This window comes from Carica papaya, chromosome 7, assembly GCF_054855325.1.
Source record: "Carica papaya isolate Zhongbai chromosome 7, ASM5485532v1, whole genome shotgun sequence".
NCBI classification, from domain to species: Eukaryota; Viridiplantae; Streptophyta; class Magnoliopsida; order Brassicales; family Caricaceae; genus Carica; species Carica papaya.
The window spans coordinates 1,550,309-1,565,027 of NC_142315.1; the positions used below are offsets into that span (position 1 = coordinate 1,550,309).

The following is a 14,719-nucleotide window of genomic DNA, read 5'->3' on the forward strand; positions in this document are numbered from 1 at the left end:
TTTTGTATGTATTTTCAAATTTACTTGTTTACAATTTGAATATTTACAAAGTATAGATATAAAGAGAGCCTGACATTTTATTTATTGACCCTGGTAATTTAGACTTACCATAAACAGTTCATTTTACAATTTGAAAGGTTAAAAACTAAATTTTACAGAGAAAACAGAGTACAAAAGAAAAAACAGAGGAGACTGTAAATTACCCATCATTCATAGCTATGAATCTTCTCTCCATGCTGCTGGTTTCTTCCTGCAACATAATCAATAAGTCCTTCACCAGCTTTTTCACCATGACCTTCCATTGAAAGCTGAGAAAACCCACCAAACGCCATTATCACCACCAAGAACACCGCAGTCGATGCAAACAGAGGCCAAAAATAGGCAAGAATGGTGAGAATTCTAGGCGCTGCAACTGATACTAAAGAAACAATCAATGAAAGGATGATTCCTGCGATGATATGATATCTGTACTCCATAAATTTTACCGGGATCTCCATGGTTTTTCTCTGTTTCAAGCTCTCAGAAAATTTTTTACAAGATTCAGAGGCTTGAGAAACAGAGATTTGCTTTTTCAGTTCTTGGTTTGAAGTCTTTCTTTGTCATTCTCTGTTTCTTATTATTACTTTTATTTTTCTGTGGGAGATTCTTCTTGTTTTCCTTACAATCCGCCACCTGGTCTTTGTATTGTTTTATGTAATTACATATATACCCTCCTATATATATATATATATATGCCTTCACTGCCATATATATCCTTCACAAATTTTCCACCATAATATACTTGCTTTTCACTTTGTTTTTTCTTCTTAAATCTTTACTATTCCGGTAAAATGAACATTACCCATGTCTTAAATTCTTTAATTTGATTAGTTAAAATGAATTAATACCCTCTTTAAATTTTTTCTTCATAAATAAAAAAAAAAAAAAACCCTAAATTAGTAATTTTAGGATGAGCAAAAGAATATGGTTAGGCATAGATGCTTTGTCCATTTGTGAGATTGGTCATTGGTCGGCTGCTTTGTGGGTTTTCATGTGACTGCTTTTTCCAAGGGGATTAAGATTAGAGGAGTAGGAAAGGCATACCTTCTTCTTTGTGCTCATGAGGTTCATGAAGAAATTAGGTTATCAAACAAGAAAAGAAAAAAGAATTTGTCTTTTCCTCTTTCTTTTTGGCTTAATTCAATTCCTTTCCTTTCTTTTTTTTTTTTTTTTTTTTTGCTATTTATTTATTTAATTTTTTTTTAAATGTAGGTTTACAATATTTTTATTAATTTTTTTGTGTAATTTTTAAAAAAAAAAAATTACACATAAATTTTAGTTTTTTAGCGTTAAAATAAGTTTTAAGTAATCAAACTAGATTTTTTTCGAAAACAATCTTCAATACATATTTTTTCGTATCAGTTTAGTACGTTTAAGAATTTTTTATAAAAAAAAATTATTCGACAATAATAATACATAACGCAACTTAAATTTTATATTTTTATAGAGAATAATAAAAATATTCAATCGTTGAGTAATCAAAATTATTGCGACATTCTTTTTTTTCAAGATCATAATTCATATATTTGAACATCATTATTAATGATTAATATTGTGAGTTTAAGCTCTTAATATATTTGGGCTTGATATATAATTTTGGGGGTACCCAAACTAGTAGATGGGCTTTCAATTTGAATTTAGGTCTTGGAGTATTGGGTACAACTTAAAATTGAGACCTTATTCTTATTACATACATACCATCCTCATTGCATATGTACATACATATATATATATATATATTTATAATGGAAATTAACTCCAAAAGAATTTTTTTTCTAATTACTTCAAAATTATGATGGGTTATTTGAATTCTTTAAAATAATCACCACTTCAATGTAACACCCATAAACTCTAAATGAAATTTAGTATCAAAATTTTGTGAACCCACTAATTTTATTATTATTTTTTTTTTGTGTGTGTGCTATATGTATATAATGAATATAATTAACTAATTAATTAAGTATTGATTAATTAAAGCTAGGACCCATTTGAGATACTACTAGATAGAAATATTAAGGTTGAAGCTAAAATTATAGAGTTCATAATTATCCAATTTACCTACTCCAAAGTCAAATAAAGAAGAACTCCTTTTCAAAGCTTTAGCTTGATCCCACCTAAATTCATATCACTACTTTGAAAATCATAATTTCTTTAATGGGTTTTTCCTTTTTTTTTTTTTGTTTTTGTTTTAATTAAGTTCATGAATGATTCTTAATTACAAAAGAAACCCATCTCAATCAACACCCTTTTGAATATAAACTTTGGTCCTATATATTTTACGGCTATAAATATACATATAAGTTTTGGGTGTCGGTAGGTACATATATATATATATACACATATATGAAATCTTCCCTTTTGTCGTTTGCCCAAAAGAACTATGTAACTTTGTCTTAAAATTTGCCAAATTGCCAAGTTAGAGAGGAAGAGCCGACTTAATTTCATTAATTAATTTTCTTTCCTCTAATCATATAATTTACTTGTAAGCAAAGTCGAGGGGCGTATAATACTTGTAAGCAAAATACTTATACCGAAATTAATTGATTAAGAAATTATTAGTTATGAATGTAATTTTCTATCAACTAAAAAAATTTTGGGATTATTATATTGTAATCTATAATTAATTATAATGTATTAATCCATATAGGTCAATTTTACAATTCAAATTTTTTTTAGTCATGGTACGAATGATTTATTTGATTGAATTGGGGAAAACTTAATTTTTATATAAGCATTTTGTATCAACAATATAAAGACCAATTAAACAAAAAAAAAAAATTGGATAGATATATATTATTGAATAATTAATTCAATTGAATATTATAAAAATTTAGGTAATTTAATTAATTATTAATATTCTAGCATATTCATTTATAATTTTGGTATTCTCTTTTAAATATATACATATATATATATATATATGTGTGTGTAAAAAATTAGATTGAATTTTTAATTTATCGTGGTTAAAAAAATTTAATTATCACATAATATTTCTTTCGTTTATAAATTTAATAAACTCGTTGAAACTTAATTTTAAATCATCATTGTAGTCTCACCAACAAATTAATAATTTAAGTATTTAGTTTCACTGAATCAAGTATTTATATATTGACTACGACGAATTCTGTATCTTTATTAAGATTTAAATTTGTAACATTCAAATAAAATATAAAAATTTTAACTATCATGTTATAGTGTTGTTATAATGTTGTGGGTAATTTACTACTATATTAATCGATTATTTACTCTCGTAACATATGTTTTTGTGTATATATATACACACACACACACGAGAATCTATTATTAATATGTTTATGAATTTAATTATGTTTGTTTTCTTTTAACCCACTTTATATATTGTTTTATCTTTTTGAGTTTATGATCATCCAACACTTCATATTTTTTCTTTGATTCAATCCAAGAATTTGAAGAAAGAAACAAAAATGGCATGGTTTAAGCAAGGTTTTGCGCTGAAGCAATCGGATTATGCCAAAACAAGAGCTTTCCATCAATAGAGGTGATAGGAGAATCATGACAAAGTTTTAAAAACTCATCTTCAATCTTGGGTTTTGGTAATTATGATTGCAAAGAAACTAACCCTAATAATATGTTTCTTACATTTACACACAAATCCTAAATATATAATTAATTGGAAAAAAACCCACAAAAAAAATTAATAATTATACAATAATATGCACAAAATGAGAGGTTTGATAAACAATTATATAGAAGATTATTTATCTAACATTAGGGTATATTGGGTAAACGATAGAAAATAAAGGACGAGAAAAATATAATATTTTCTTATTTCTAAATTTTATTATTATTTTAGTGAGAAAACTCGTTCGATAGGATTAGAAGTACATTCTTTTTCATCTAAGAATTAGAGAATTCAAATATTTTTCGATCTCAATTTGATAAAGCCAATAATGGAAAAAAAAAAAGATTAAATTTTTTTGCTTTATTTGTCTAACAAGTTAATCATTTAGAATTTGTAATTAAAATCAATTCAAACCTACTTTCTATCATAATCATCAACTAAACGACAATGATTGCAAGTTAATCAAATGGATAGAATCAACTAATTATTCCCACTTCTCTTTCCATTATTTGTCAGTTTTTGGGCTTTTAATCTGTCAAATATTTTTTTATAATTATATAATAAAAGCTTTAAGCTTTAAGCTAAGCTTGCAACAACAATGGCACCAACTAATACAATTTTTCTTCCTGTACATATACATACAATTATGTATATTCTCATACATGTATACAGGTTAGGTGGTAATGTGGAAAGGATGGCATCAAACAAGAAGTGAAGTTTCTAAAGATATAATCTTTTTGGGTTTTCTGTTTTTGTTTTTCTTTTATTAAAAAAAAAAAAGAAATAAATTTTGAAAAAAAAAATGTTATCATGGTCATAAAGTAACGGTTACTGTCAAATATATATGAAAGGGAGGTAAAGGAGCCGGCTTGGCCGGCTTGTGATGAGTACTTAGCTTTCAAATTTTGCTTAAGAGTATGGCAAGACCATTCCTCTCTTTACGGTCAATTCCTTAAAGGAAGGGACTTTTTCTGTTATCACCAAAAACCCTCTTTATATCTATCCTCTGCCCTAAAACCCATTTCATAGTTCTTGTTATAGTTCTGAGTTTTGCATGTTTTTCTTCTCCTTCTACGCTGTTTGAGTGTTGAGAGAGACGAAGGAGAGAAGAGAGATGGTGGGTTATGAGGATTTTGCATTTAGAGCAGAAGAGCTTTCTCTTGTTCATCCGGATCCTCTTGTCTTGGAGTTCAATCGGTTGCAGAACCAACTCAAAGGTTTCCTTCTCTTCCTTTCTTTCTTTTTTCTCTGAGACATAAACACAAGTAAATGGTGTGTGTCTCTGTGTGTCTCTGTCTGGGAAGTTAATAGGGTCTGTTGTCATGTTCTGTCTTTCTTCTGCCTGGTTTTTCAGTGCTAAAAAAGGTGGAGCTATATATAATATTTAGCTGTATTGAGTTCCGACTTATTGCTACTTCTTTGTGTTTTCGTAACTTATTGAGCACAAATAGTACTGTGTAGTTTGATTATATGTATAATAACGATGTTTGTAGTTTGATTTTTCTCTTAAAATTCTTTGTCCTTCTCATTATGATCATTACACGGTTTGATGCTTGGTATAGTGATAGCTTTTTCCAATTCATGGTTATGATAAGTATGGTGGGAAGTATTTTCAGCTTCCCACTATATGATAACCCTTGGTAATTTATATGGTCAATGCATTCATGTCAATGGAGTTTGATAATAGAAGTCTTTTTGACCTTATATTTTTTTTTGTGCTTTTACAAAATAAAATAATGATGAATTCCCTTGGTGGGTCAAACTATGTTTTACTTAGCTTTTTTATACGTTTACAGAAAAAGACAGGGAGCTATCAGCTTCTCAGGCTGAAATCAAGGCTTTAAAGGCCAGAGAAGTGCTGAAGGACAAGGCTGTAGAAGAGGTAACAAGAATTTGATAAGTTGAATCATATATGGAATTGTAGTATCTTATAACAGATGGAAATTTCAATGAATTTTTTAATCTGATGTAACTGTGTTTGAAATTTTCTATTTCCGTTTTCCAGCTTAGAAATGAAGTTAATAAGTTGGATGAGAAACATAGACTTGTAGAAAATCTTCTTGAGCAAAAGGTTTGTTTATTATCTTTGTGATTTCTTATCCTAAATTTCATTCATGCATGCCTTAGTAGGACTGAAGTACAATTTATTTCTTTGGTGTGTAACTAAACGAAGAATCTTGAAATCAAGAGACTAAACAATGAGAAAAAAGATGCATTGGCTGCACAGTATGCTGCAGAGGCAACTCTTAGAAGGGTGCATGCGAACCAAAGGGATGATGATCCAGTGCCTATTGACTCTTTGATTGCTCCTCTAGAAGCAGACATTAAAATGTATAGAAATGAGGTACTTATGCAAAAAGAAAACTGCACTTGGAAACAACTATGCAGCATGAGAAGATGATTCATTTTTTTAGTACTTCAATCCTTTTTCGATATTCTCAGATTGCAGTGCTTCAAGAGGACAAAAAGGCATTGGAACGTCTCACTAAGTCAAAAGAATTAGCTCTTCTTGAAGCTGAAAGAATATTGCGAAGCGCTTTGGAGAGAGCTCTGATAGTTGAGGAGGTTCAGAATCAGAACTTTGAGCTGAAGAGACAGATCGAGATATCTCAGGCAAGAGTTCCAATCAGACTCCTTTCTGTACTTTACATTGTACTTTATTGATAGAGGGATTAAGTAACATGGCAGAATTAATGTTCCATATGCAGGAGGAGAATAGGATTCTTGAAAAAACTAATCGCCAGAAGGTCTTAGAGGTTGAAAAGCTCAGTGAAACCATTCAAGAACTTGAAGAGGCTATTTTGGCTGGCGGGGTTGCAGCAAATGCCATTCGTGATTACAGGCGACAGATTTCTGAACTAAATGTAGGTGGTATATGCTTGTAGGCAACGGTCCAATGATTATGACTTTCAGGTTATGACCGCTAATTAGCTTTCAAATTTTTTAGGATGAAAAGAGGACCTTAGAGAGAGAGCTAGCCAGAGTTAAAGTTTCAGCAAACCGAGTAGCAACCGTTGTGGCTAATGAGTGGAAGGATGAAAATGACAAAGTAATGCCAGTCAAACAATGGCTGGAAGAGAGAAGGCTGCTTCAGGTATTTCTTTCATGACTAGGCAAAGAGATGCAGATTGAGTTTTATTTTTCAATCATAACTACTAGACCTTTAGGAAACTTTCACCTAATAAGTGTTTGTACATAGTTCACAAATCATAATGTTGAAGATACAAATTGAACTTCGTCTTTCTGGATGGTGTAGTCAGAGATGCAACGGTTGAAACACAAGCTAGCAATATCAGAGAGAACAGCTAAGGCAGAAGCCCAACTGAAGGTAGAAAGCTGTCTTCTAACCATATCTGTGCCCTTAATTTTATTTGACTAGACCGGTTTTCTTTGCTAATACAAGATATGCCTCAGGATAAACTGAAGTTGCGGCTGAAGACATTGGAAGAAGGCTTAAAACATTTATCAAGTTTCTCTATTGATCCTAATTCGGTTAGTTGTTCCCCTAAAAGAGAAAAATCTAGTAATATTTTAGGGTTCTTCACAAGCCCAACTGGACCGAGGAAGAGGTCTACTTCTCAGCCAAGGGCTTCAAGCATCAGAAGAGGCTCCCCTTTGCAGCCGCCAAAGATGGAAAATGAAACAGCTAATGATGCTGGAGATTTAGGCCTCAAGAAGAAATATGCTGGGGAAAATATGCCAATGAGAAAAAACATGTGGGTATCCAGAAATAAAGTTGTTGATAGCAGTGGAAAGGAGAACACAGAATTGAAGACAAACACAGATGCCAATGTTTGCAAGGATGGTGATGCAGATCTGGCAGTCTCAGCAGAAATCAAAAATAGAAGTAACGCCAATGACGGGTTGCAGAATAGGGGAAATATCAGTCCCAATTCAGAAGATGTTGTCTCAGGGTTTCTGTATGATAGACTTCAAAAAGAAGTCGTCAATCTAAGGAAGGCTTGTGAGGTTAAAGAAAGTAATTTGAGTGCCAAAGATGAAGAAATCAAGGTAAGGCGTTAAGCTGCTAGCTAATGTTAGTCCTATTATTCTCTTGTTGTATTGAATGCAAGAGGTGTCGAAGGCCTAAGATAAAACTTTTTACAGATGCTCATGAAGAAGGTGGATGCACTAACAAAAGCTATTGAAATAGAGTCTAAAAGGATGAAGAGAGAAGCAACATCAAGAGAAAAGGAAGCTGGACCAACTAAAGTGAACAACCACCAAAGGACCAAAGATACAAGCTCCAAAAGGTTAGGGAAAATCCCCTGAAAAAGTTTTCTCCAACTTTGTTTTATACTGAAACTTCATTCTTTCTCCCATGTCTTCATTCTATCATTACTAATCTAATGATTCTTCCCTCTGTATCGGATTGGATATTTTTAAACCTTTTGAATGCCATGTTTTGCAGCATTGCACAGAAATCATCTTGAAGATTCCTCAGTCGGATGGAGTTGATGAGGTCGTGAACTTCAGTTGATTACTTTTTAAAAAATGGATTTCAGTTGATTGTGTATCTGTCTTCGGATTTTTTTTCCCTTGTAAATATGACTTGTTTCTCTGGTAGTAGATAATCAATAAAGTTCTTATGCAAAAGAAACTGAGTTGCTCTAGGGTGATGTTTGGACTGTCTGACACATTTGAATATGTTTTGTGATTTGTATCTAAAATCATAATAGTCAATTCAATTCAAATTATGAATACTAGTGTTTGTGAATATTAGTGTTGGAATTTATAAAAAGTTGTGCAGAGAGGTTGTGCCTCAACAGTGTGCAGAGTACTCGGAACCCAGTTTGCATATTCTTTATCTAAAGGTGTTAGGTAGAGTGTTCTTGAACCATTTTTTTCTCTGTGTTGTCAATTTGACAATCCAATCCGAAAAAGAAAAAATGACTATTTTTTTTAGCAAAATTTCATATATTTCATTAAAAAAATAATACATGTACATCAATCATGATACAATCTCCTAATGATGATATATGAAACTTACAACATGACTCGAATCCACACCTCAACAGGAGAGAAATATCAACCTTTTTAGTAAAAGAATGGTTGATAACTCTTTAACTTTGTATGATAGTGTGAAAGAATATATGAATTACTCAAAATTTATATAAGAGTTGAGATTATCAAATATTAAGAATTTGTGCATAAATTTTTAGGTCCATTAGTTTAGATCCACAAGTTATTGGATTAGTGGTATTTAATGCTAAAGTATTGCAAATGATATTAGAATAGCCCAAGGAATATAAAGTCTAAAACTAAGCCTGATAGCTAGCATGTTTTGGGGTCAATTGCAGCATGGGTTTCATAAAACTCAAAACACTTTTGTTTTGCTTACATATGTTGTCCCTGTTTCTTCTTTTTCTTTCTTTTTGCTTTGTTTTAGCCAATTGGCCAACTAAAATATACAGATACTAAATTCCCCAACTTGCCTAAAGTAACCAAAGGAATAACTCCAGAAAGAGTTATAATAATGACATATTCGAGCTTGAAATTTTATCTAAGTTGCAAGAAGCAATGGTGGTATTCCCAATAGAAATATAACAGAAACACCTCTCTGATTTCGCTGTGGCAGCTACTCTCTATTAGACTTGCAATGCAACTGCAGCGAAAATATGCAATCACTAGTCCTACCATTCAGAAGTTTTCTACTTCTGGAATCACGGCCAAAGATGGTTTCAATTTCTGATTCTCACTAAAATTCTCAGAGAATCGGAAGTAAACATTTTTTGACTGAAACTCCTTAACATTTCCCAACAGCAACTCCAGCTGCTCCCTTGTCAATACTATTTTCACAAACTGCCTTCTTGATGTCTTCTTACCAGACATTTTAGGAACAATCAAACCGCTATCGAACTGTTTCTGGTGTGGAAGAAGATAGTAAACCTCACCAGGTATAAGCTTAGCACTATGTGGCAATGGTGAATTTGGCTGAGCAGGGTGCACCAACTTATAGCCACTGTAAGGACCAGAAGCTATCTTCTTGATGGGTGTTGAGGCTCTGAATTTCTTTTCTCCTCCATTGAAGATCAGAACCCTAACTTCTCCCTGAGATGGAGAAAAGGGTATGTGTATGCAGTTTCCCATGTTTGTCCACAGAAAAACATCAATTTGGACCAATCAATTTATACTCATGCTTTGAACTGACCAAACGTTGTAGACAATTTTGACGTGCAGGCCATCACAGGGTGTCTTAATTAGTATTTTACTTTCTAATAGAAGTGATTAGTTTAATTATTTTTTTATGAGCTCTATTATTATATGCAAGTCAAGGGCGGGATCCCTCTTAGAAAATATGTTATTAAATACAAGAAGTCAAAAGGTCTGTGAAGTGTTCATTGTATTAAGCCCTCTAAAAAAATTTCCTCTAAAAAAAGGCTCGCAATGGAGGTCAACTTCCTCTTAAAAAAATTTCCTAACAGCCATTTTAGGGCCCCAAAGAAGTCAAACATATTGCATTCATTTTCCTATCCTTCCATGTATATTTTTAATATAATTGCATACATATATACATAAATGAGGCTAACATACATGGACAGATCATACACATATGAATAATTATATGTCTGTAAATATGTACTACCATCTTGCCAATCTGTGAATGAGGATATAATTCAATCTTATGCACCAATATGGACCAATTCATAAAGACACTCAGGGATTCGAGTATAGCAAGTGGTTGGCAAAGTCATTCCATAAGACTCAAAAATTTTTCCTAATTCCATTAACTTAGTAACCAAGTATAATAAGAATGGATTAATGATTCAAAAATTTTCCTCTATCAAACGAATGAAAGTAAGCATGAAAGCACAACAGAAGCTGGTAATTCCAAACATTACATACCAGAACCTTTATAAGCACGGCACTTACGAAGCAGCCAGGTCCAGTGAACTCCTAGATTCCAACCATGACGTGGCTGCAATATTTGTTGTCAAAAACCAGCCAACCTTTTCTGGAGCCTCGTGGAAAGGGGCATTTAGTTCCTTCAGATGTGACTCAAAGACCATGGCTAGGCCTTTGTCTGAATACTTGTGTTTCCCATGTCCAGTATTGATCCCAAGCAACGGAGGAAGCTCCTCCCCAGATTCAAGGGCCTTGGACAAGTCACTTATCCAAACATGTAATGCAGTCAATGCAGCCCCAAGAGATAGAGATTTAAGATGTAGAGACCATTGGGTTGGAGACCTAGACTGTATACCAGTGTAGATCTCACGTGTAAGCCCCAGATCCAGCAGCTCACAGGCTCTCTCCAACAAATTGAGGTTGACACAAAGATCTATCAAGCAATTGCAGTAAGCCTTTCTCACATCTGGACTGATTGAATCAAAAAGTTCAGATGCTTCCTTCTTAAAGACCTCTTCACTATTATTCTTCTGCACCAAAAGCTTCACCACTAAGCCAAGCTTTGAATTGACCTTCTCAATGCAGTCACTCAATTTATCAAGCTCTTCTTTTGGCGTCTGGGTCATCACATTCAGAAGGCAACCGCAGAAGCGATCATCTGGAGTGATGCCAAGCTCTAAAACCTGATTAAATGACCTAACAATATCATCTATTCGCTGGGCTTTCCCATAGCATTGAATAAGTGATGTTAAAACGAAAATATTAGCCTCAAACCCTGCTTCCAACATCTCGTTCAATACAGCCTCTGCCTCTGAAACTTGGCCACTGCAAGAATATATGGTAACCAAGGAAGAAAAGGTCCAACTATCGGGTTCAGTCCCAGAAGTCTTCATATCCTCAAAAATTTCAACAGCCTCGTCAGTGTAACCGATGTCAGCACACATGGCTAATAGAGTATTGTAAAGAATCACATTCAACTCCATTCCCTTCTCCTTCATTACCCTATAGATATTAAGAGCATCTTCGCCATAGCGAGCTCTGCCATAGGCCCTTAAGAGAGCTGCGTAGGTTATCCAATTTGGAGTAAAGCCGTTGTCAATCAAATCTTTGTAAATTAACTTAGCCTGCCAAGGCCTCTTGGCTCTTCCCATAGCATCCAACAATGTATTATATGTAACTAGATTTGGCTTAGCACCAAGAGCCTTCATCTCTTCATAAATGTTCAAACACCCATCAAAATTTCCAGATACCCCATAAATCCTAATTAACGTGGAAAACGTCACTGGATCAATACGCCACTTCTCTGTTCTTGCACGGTCATACAAGCTCAAAGCCTTATCCACATCACCTGCACGCCCATAGGCATCAATCATGGCGGAGTACGTAACATCATCAGGTTCACACCCAAAGCTCGGCATCTTCTCAAGCCACTCCACAGCCTTAATTGGAGAAGATGACATCCTAGCACAACTAATTATAGTTGAAAACGTGACGTTATCTGGCTTAACCCCTCTCTCAAGCATTTTTTCAACCAGCTTCTCTGCTCCATCCAAATCTTTACATTTTCTAAACACTTTCAACGTCACATTGTACAGAATCACCTCCCTACTTGGTTTCAAGTTCTGTTGAAAGTACTTAAGGGCAAGCAATGCAGTTTCTGGGTTTAACATATTATTGAGAATGACAACAGCATCTTGCTCGAAAAGTTTACCAGAAAATCCATTCAAAACACCAAAAACGTCATTTTCGAGAGGGTTACACGAATCCAAAGACTCAGCTAATTTTACAAGAGAATTATACCTTGAATCGTATGATTTATGTCGAAGCTGAGAAGCTCTAGCGCTGTTAGGGTTGACCCATATGTAGCTTTTCGATGAAGAGCCAGAATTCCCATCTGGGTCTTGGGAATTTGACACTTTTTTTGTGTTTGTGTTCCGGGTTTGTAGTGGAACTGAGTCTTGTAATGAGACATGGTTGATTTGGAGAGGGAGTTTTGATCGAAATGTACAGAGATTCGAGTTGAAAGAGTATACAAAGCTTCTTGGTCTTAGTTTTGGTGAAGAATAGAGTGAGTTGCAAAGAGGCTGGGGGTCGATGAAGAGAGAAGAAGATGAAGAACAGAGGTTGTACGCCATTGTTATCTTCTTAAGCGGAGTATATGCAGTAAACAGAGAAAAAGGTGACACCTTATCAAGAGAGCATAAGAAACTGACAAAATTATACATATATATATAATAGGGGACTCAAAATATCTAAATACGAAAAAAGTCTCAAACTTTTCCTCCAAAAAGTCTGAATTTTTAAATTACTATAGTAGCCTTGACTCTCGACTTAAAGCAAGTAAGAATCAGTTTTTTGTGGACAGACTGTTTGGCAACCGAGAATCTTCACTCCGGAACCTACTGTCAAGGAGCTGCAAGATGAGATAGAGTTGATCTCTAACATGGGTCGAGAGCCATTTACATAATTTCATCTTTTTCTACTCCAATAATTAAGAGTGCACATACTGGTATCAAGATTAGTTGCAGAGAAAAACAGAAAATTCTAGCTCCCAACTCTGGTTAAATTTGAGAATTCCTGGAAAGCACAAATGAGTAAATTCTCAAAAACTATTAGAAATGCGATACTCTAATGTTATAATTTATCATAGTACCCTATCATTTCCATCATGTTTATGATCAAAAACTTCCCTTGCCATCCGAAATTGACTTAAAATGTTTATAGCCTAGTTTAGGACAATTTTTTCTGGGTTTGATCTGGATGTTTCCCTTGGGTTTCAGCTTTTTTTTCCCCTCTTTTTATGGGGAAGTCGACTTAATTGCTTGTTTCAAAATCAAGGAAAATCTAGTTGCAGTTTAGAAAATCTAGTTGCAGTTTATCATTTAGCGATCTATGATTATAATCATTTTATATAGTCTGTATCATCATTTTGAGGCATATAAAACCAAAAATTGTTGTTGATTTCTACTTTTTATAAGCCAAACTAGTGTATGAAATGCTTTTTTTAATTGCAGTAAAATGTAAATAAACACAATGCTGATACACACACTGGTGTGGGTTCTACCTGGAAACAATCTTGGATGCATCAAGTATTTTAAGTTTCTTCAAATCTGATCAGCTTCTTCTATCTTCTCTTTTCTTTTAACAAGTTAAGGAGGGGAGAATTGTCAGTAAATACTTCTTGAAGATGTTAGATTTGGCAGTTTGGAAGTAACTCGATCCAATTACTTGTTGCTAATCCTCTGTCAAGTCTTGCCTTCCTCTTCACTAACCTTGCTTATTTGTTGCTTCATGTAAATGGTATCTCAGTGCAGCCCAAATCTCCAAGCCCCATCATATCAACAGCTTTTCTAAACAGCTTAGTCATGGAGTCTTGTTTACTATCTGATATACTCCTTTCATTTACAAGAACCTTTAGGCCTAATACTGCAGAGGACTGGCTCAATCTCCTGTAGTTTGTGGATAACAGATTCATGGCACCTTAGGAGTCATTGAGGCTACCTCCAAGACCACTTTTGGATCATTGAGTGAGTGAAAATTACCTGGCTCTTTGTGCTTTCTCTCTGCTTTGATCATTCTTGCTCTTCTTTTCAATGAAATTCTTGTGGGTTGCACTTCGATCGTCTCCTTAGTCAGTGAGTTAGTGCTTGCAGTTTCTAAAATTAACAGGTAAGTGAACTTAGCAGGTAAGCTTTCATGGAACCCTGGTGGCCCCTTTGTCTTCTGCTTGGCTGAAATGAAAAGGGTCTTCTATATTTTTATGGCTTAACCAGAAACTTACCAAGAAGGATAGGCTTCTGGATGTCAAGAGTGATTTTGACTCTAGTAGTCAATCCAAGCGGCTCATTTGCCTGCAAAATCTATATCTGTCATCTTCCCAACTTTGTTAACAATAACAATTGCATTAGCTTTGTTGAATCGTTCTAAAAGCAATTCAATAGTTTGATCTATAGCGATGGTTCTAAGAAATCTAGCTCTTCAACAAAGAGTTCTAGTTGACATTCTTCGAGAATTATAAAAAAAGTTCTTATATTTCATTTTTCTCTATTGATTATATTTTTCTCGTCAGTTTCGTACTTAGAATAGTATATTTTCAATGTAGTTCACTACTATCGTATAAAAGTTTCACAACTTATAAGTTATCTAACTTTTATAAATTATCAACTATTATAATTAAGAATTTAAATTCTAAATTTAATACTACAATTGATGTCATGTTGAAACAATTTTACC

The 14,719-nt window shown here is 33.6% G+C and overlaps 3 protein-coding genes across 4 annotated transcripts; 1 reads left to right on the top strand and 2 right to left on the bottom strand.

Moving 5' to 3' along the window:
- Window positions 1-55: 55 nt before the first annotated feature.
- On the bottom strand, window positions 56-635 carry LOC148252865 (uncharacterized). Its single transcript, XM_088206950.1, has one exon. The coding sequence runs from the start codon at window positions 495-497 to the stop codon at window positions 207-209; it is 291 nt and encodes a 96-aa protein (XP_088063076.1). The 5' UTR covers window positions 498-635; the 3' UTR covers window positions 56-206.
- Window positions 636-4,480: 3,845 nt separating this feature from the next.
- MAP70-5 (microtubule-associated proteins 70-5) lies at window positions 4,481-8,343 on the top strand. Its single transcript, XM_022046393.2, has 11 exons — window positions 4,481-4,857; window positions 5,437-5,522; window positions 5,646-5,711; window positions 5,814-5,984; window positions 6,083-6,253; window positions 6,349-6,504; window positions 6,588-6,734; window positions 6,897-6,968; window positions 7,055-7,651; window positions 7,748-7,893; window positions 8,052-8,343. The coding sequence occupies exons 1-11, from the start codon at window positions 4,755-4,757 to the stop codon at window positions 8,071-8,073; spliced, it is 1,737 nt and encodes a 578-aa protein (XP_021902085.1). The 5' UTR covers window positions 4,481-4,754; the 3' UTR covers window positions 8,074-8,343.
- Window positions 8,344-8,889: 546 nt separating this feature from the next.
- On the bottom strand, window positions 8,890-14,372 carry SVR7 (pentatricopeptide (PPR) repeat-containing protein). 2 transcript variants are annotated; one of them, XM_088206949.1, is made up of 3 exons: window positions 13,551-14,372; window positions 10,487-13,063; window positions 8,890-9,691 (listed from the first exon to the last, which is right to left on the bottom strand). In XM_088206949.1, the coding sequence occupies exon 2, from the start codon at window positions 12,709-12,711 to the stop codon at window positions 10,510-10,512; it is 2,202 nt and encodes a 733-aa protein (XP_088063075.1). In that variant the 5' UTR covers window positions 12,712-13,063; window positions 13,551-14,372; the 3' UTR covers window positions 8,890-9,691; window positions 10,487-10,509. The 2 variants fall into 2 exon arrangements, with proteins under 2 accessions (XP_088063075.1, XP_021902141.2); XM_022046449.2 differs by lacking the exon at window positions 8,890-9,691 and having other exon boundaries at window positions 10,340-13,063; window positions 13,551-14,371.
- Window positions 14,373-14,719: the final 347 nt, after the last annotated feature.